The sequence below is a fragment of the Austrofundulus limnaeus genome, unplaced genomic scaffold, assembly GCF_001266775.1.
Source record: "Austrofundulus limnaeus strain Quisiro unplaced genomic scaffold, Austrofundulus_limnaeus-1.0 Scaffold23, whole genome shotgun sequence".
Taxonomy (NCBI): domain Eukaryota; kingdom Metazoa; phylum Chordata; class Actinopteri; order Cyprinodontiformes; family Rivulidae; genus Austrofundulus; species Austrofundulus limnaeus.
In genome coordinates this window covers 2,594,142-2,597,891 of record NW_013952425.1, presented here as the reverse complement: position 1 = coordinate 2,597,891, position 3,750 = coordinate 2,594,142, and the positions used below count along the sequence as shown (strand labels likewise).

At 44.2% G+C, this 3,750-nt stretch overlaps 1 protein-coding gene across 1 annotated transcript in view; it reads right to left on the bottom strand.

Annotated features, from left to right (window-relative positions):
- The window catches only part of dennd4c (DENN/MADD domain containing 4C), a gene marked incomplete in the record, with an annotated part of 49,384 nt that overhangs the window by 19,997 nt on the left and 25,637 nt on the right, over positions 1 to 3,750 (bottom strand). The window contains 5 exon segments of the mRNA XM_014004386.1: positions 946 to 1,012; positions 1,085 to 1,326; positions 1,397 to 1,566; positions 2,270 to 2,339; positions 2,413 to 2,665. Of these exon segments, the coding sequence (XP_013859840.1) occupies positions 946 to 1,012; positions 1,085 to 1,326; positions 1,397 to 1,566; positions 2,270 to 2,339; positions 2,413 to 2,665 (802 nt within the window).

Here is a 3,750-nt window from a genome sequence, read left to right as displayed (position 1 = left end):
GATGGATGGATGGATAATAAATACTGGGTAAACTGAAAATAAAAACTGAAACTAATAAAGAACAAGGCAGACTGTTAAACAACCTTTCCCACAACATTTAAACTCAAARTGTGATTGTTTTGCAGTCCAGTAAAGTCCGTCTGATTAAGGTCTATATTAGAGCTCGGTGATATGGCTGAAAAATGTATCACAATATAAGCAATTATTTTTATTTCAACCCTATGATGGTGGACCAGTCCAGCAAACCAGCTCTCAAATGTGTCAACGAGASAGAGAAAGAAACCCCTAGATTACACATTTCAAAATAAACTGCAAGCGATTATTTGTATTATTTGTTTTGCAGRCAGCTTGAAGCTTTTATTTTGAAGGTGAATCTTAACTTTCCTGGTGGTGTTTAGCTGAAAGGTCCTAGCTTATTTTTTTCAGTCAATTCTCGACCTGTAGCAGTTATGTTTCTTTCAGTTAACTGTGAATTTTTTTGAACATTTTCTATTGATATTGAACAAATATTATTGAATTATCGCCCAGCCCTAGGAATTAGGCTGAATTCATACTCTGCTGACGAGTTAACGACGTGTTCGATAATAAACATGATCGTAGTTAGTGTAGATTTAACATGTATGCGTTACATGGAGTTAAATCTGACCTCTCATAATGCTGCCCCTTAGCTGATTCTGATTTAACAAGTAAATTTAAATTAGTCTATAATCACTACCAGAAAGTAACAGCTTAATTTCTATGTAAAAAAAAAGGCCATAATCTACGACCAAAAGTTTAACAGAGGCCCGATCAACACCGCTGAGCCAGTTTGTGATTATCTATGAGCAAGCAGACACTGAGACATCGCTAAGAAGCTTGCAGCAACCAGTGGAACAGACCACCGACTCTGTGAAAGGCTGATCTGATGAACTCAGGAAGCTTAAAACATGCAAAGACACCGCTCACCTGGACAAGGATTCTGGGTCTCTGAGGGGAAGGAAATGAGACGTTGTGCATGAAGTGCGAGATGTGTCTGTGGAGAGAAGCGTTAACGTTAGCTGCAGGTTAGCATGACAAAACTGTAAAGTCTAAGGTGGATTCTTACTTCTCGATGGGCAGTGGATGGGGACCCGTGACCGAGAGCTTGTAGATGAACATCAGGAACTTGCGGAAGGACTCGAAGAAGGGCCAGCGGGACAGCAGACAGATGCATTTGTTGGAGTGTACCGACCGGTTGGGGATCGTTTTCTTCTCCACCGTGGTGAGCAGACCCAGCTGGATCTTTTGCTTCTCGCTCAGAAGTTCGTCTGGATACGGCTCGTAAAACTGAATGGCTGATCCATACACCTGGGACCACGGGTAAACAAGTTACAGGGAAAACTCAAACATCTTTCCCCACAGTCTCACTACGTCTCACCTTTTCACCAGTACTGATAGTTAAAACAAACGTGGAAAAGACGGGTAGCGGGTTGTGAGTGTTAGGCGCCCAGCACTCGATCTTGGCACCCATCGGCAAACAGAAAAGTGGGACAGACTCTGACAGGGGGAAAGACTCATARTCCTCCTCAGGGTAACGGAAGATTAGACCTGCAGAACAAAAGAAAACAAAAACTGAGAAGTTGCGCTCCCGTGATGCAACAATGACATAATGTAGAACACGTTTGACAGGTCGGCTTCTTTTCCACAGCTTCAGAATGAGACTCGTTTATTTTTAGGGCGTGTGTGCCGAACAATGAACATTTTGCCTTCGTATTTTAGTTTAATTACAAGGAAATACTGAGACGCAAGATACAAACATTCCTCTGCCAGCGCACACGCAAAGCAGACCTGCAGGCACACAGATTATGGGCGTGGAAGGAAGTGCAGTTGTCGGAGATGAATAAACGGCTCCTTCACAGGAAAACGGCTAAAACAGATAAAGCTGGTGYGTAAGGGGCGTGTTTGTGCACGAGTGCTCCCGTGTGAGCGACACAATAAAACGAGCGTTTAGGGAAGCGATCAGTCATAAATTGATTGTTCAAAAAGATGTCAGCCGGTGAATGAAGTTGTGAAATCAAGTGCTGGGTCGTTTGTTTTATTTTAATTCTTTTTTTTTATTTAACTAGGCAAATCTATTTCAGATTAGGCATCTGTTTTCAAGGGAGGAATGGGCCCTTTTGGACTTTGATAGGAAACTCATGCAAACAYGAGGAGAACATGCAAACTCCACACAGAAAGACCCCAGGTATAACTGAGCTCTAAAATAAAAGATGCACAAAGATGGATAGACGAACATAAACTTCAGACTTACCTGCTTTGTAGCTTAGAGAGTTCGACGCAGATACGGACTTCTTGTAACACAGGAACACATTGGAGCCCCACTGAAAGAACCACCACAACGTTTCACACACCTGTTACGGCTGACGTCAGTTTACGGTGAAGCGCCTGACGTACCATGCCACAGTTGAGGTTCTTGTCCACCTTGCAGAAGGTGTGCGGCGGCGTCTCCCCCTTGCTGGTGATGATGACGCAGATGTCCGTCACTGCCAGGGAGTTCTGCGGCTGGACGGGCTGCGCTCGGCGGAACGTGATGAAGATGCGCTGCGAGGTGGCGGAGCTGTTGTTGATGTTGGCGCAGCGGCCGTACGGCGTGGCCTGGATGACCTCGCAGCCCTGAATCAGACGCTCCTTGCCCTCGTACAGCACGCTGTGACAGATGCGGAGGACATATTTAGAGCGGCGCTTTGACGGATGGCTCAATTTTCAACTCTCTCGAAAGTAGAGATAGAATTAGGCATAAAGGAGAACAACTGAGAGAGATGGAATTTGGAAAATGACCAAATGAGAAAAATATCTTTTTATTAACCAGGATAGGACAACCCTGAGTTTAAGTGTAAGAAAACATTTGAGATGTCATGTGCAAATAAACCTGATAAACACAATAAGAACTGTACTGGTGATATTTTAGACCAGACGTTCTCAAACTGGGGTCCGCAAGAGGTATCTGGGGGTCCTCAAAAAATTTCACCAAGTTGTTACTTTTGRTTTTTATTTTTATAAATGCATGGAGAAGAATGAACCAATAAAACAAACATAATAAACTTAATAAAAATATATATTCCAATGGCATTTAGGGGTTGAAATGAGCATGAGGTTTATGAGGGGGGCCCTGGAATTTTTTCACCCTTGTAAGGGGTCCCCAGACCCAAATGGATTGAGAACTCCTGTTTTAGAAGATTAATGGAATATTGGTGACTAGGACTTTTGTGCATTAAGTAATAAATCAATAAATCACACTTTTGATCATTTTTATTTGCCTGCTTGTCAGGAATGCGCAATATAAATGATATACAGTAGAAACTATAAAGTTGTCCTAAGATAGAGATCTGTAGTCTACCGGCCAACTGCACAACTCTTTTTGATGACGTAACCGGCTGGAGTCAAAACAGAGGAAGCGGGAAGCAGCGTGGCTGAGAGCGCAAATGAAGAGGGGGAAAAATTTTTTTTATCTGGACCTGGTTCGGGTGTGCGAAAATGAACGCCGAACCGTTTACATGTTTACATCGTGGCGCGTCCTCCGGTCGGATGCCGAGCGACCACAGTGCCTGCAGCGGGAGGAGCGCGTGCCGCGGCACATGGTGATGCAGCGAGGCGACTGTAAGTGCAGGTGAAGTCAGCGCTCCAGGTGCACAAAAGCTCCCCGAGTCTCGACCTTATTTCTCCTGCGGTCTTAGCGCAATACTGTCTCCTTGTACAGCGGGGAAGCGCTGTGGGAAAGGCTGACAGTCAGAC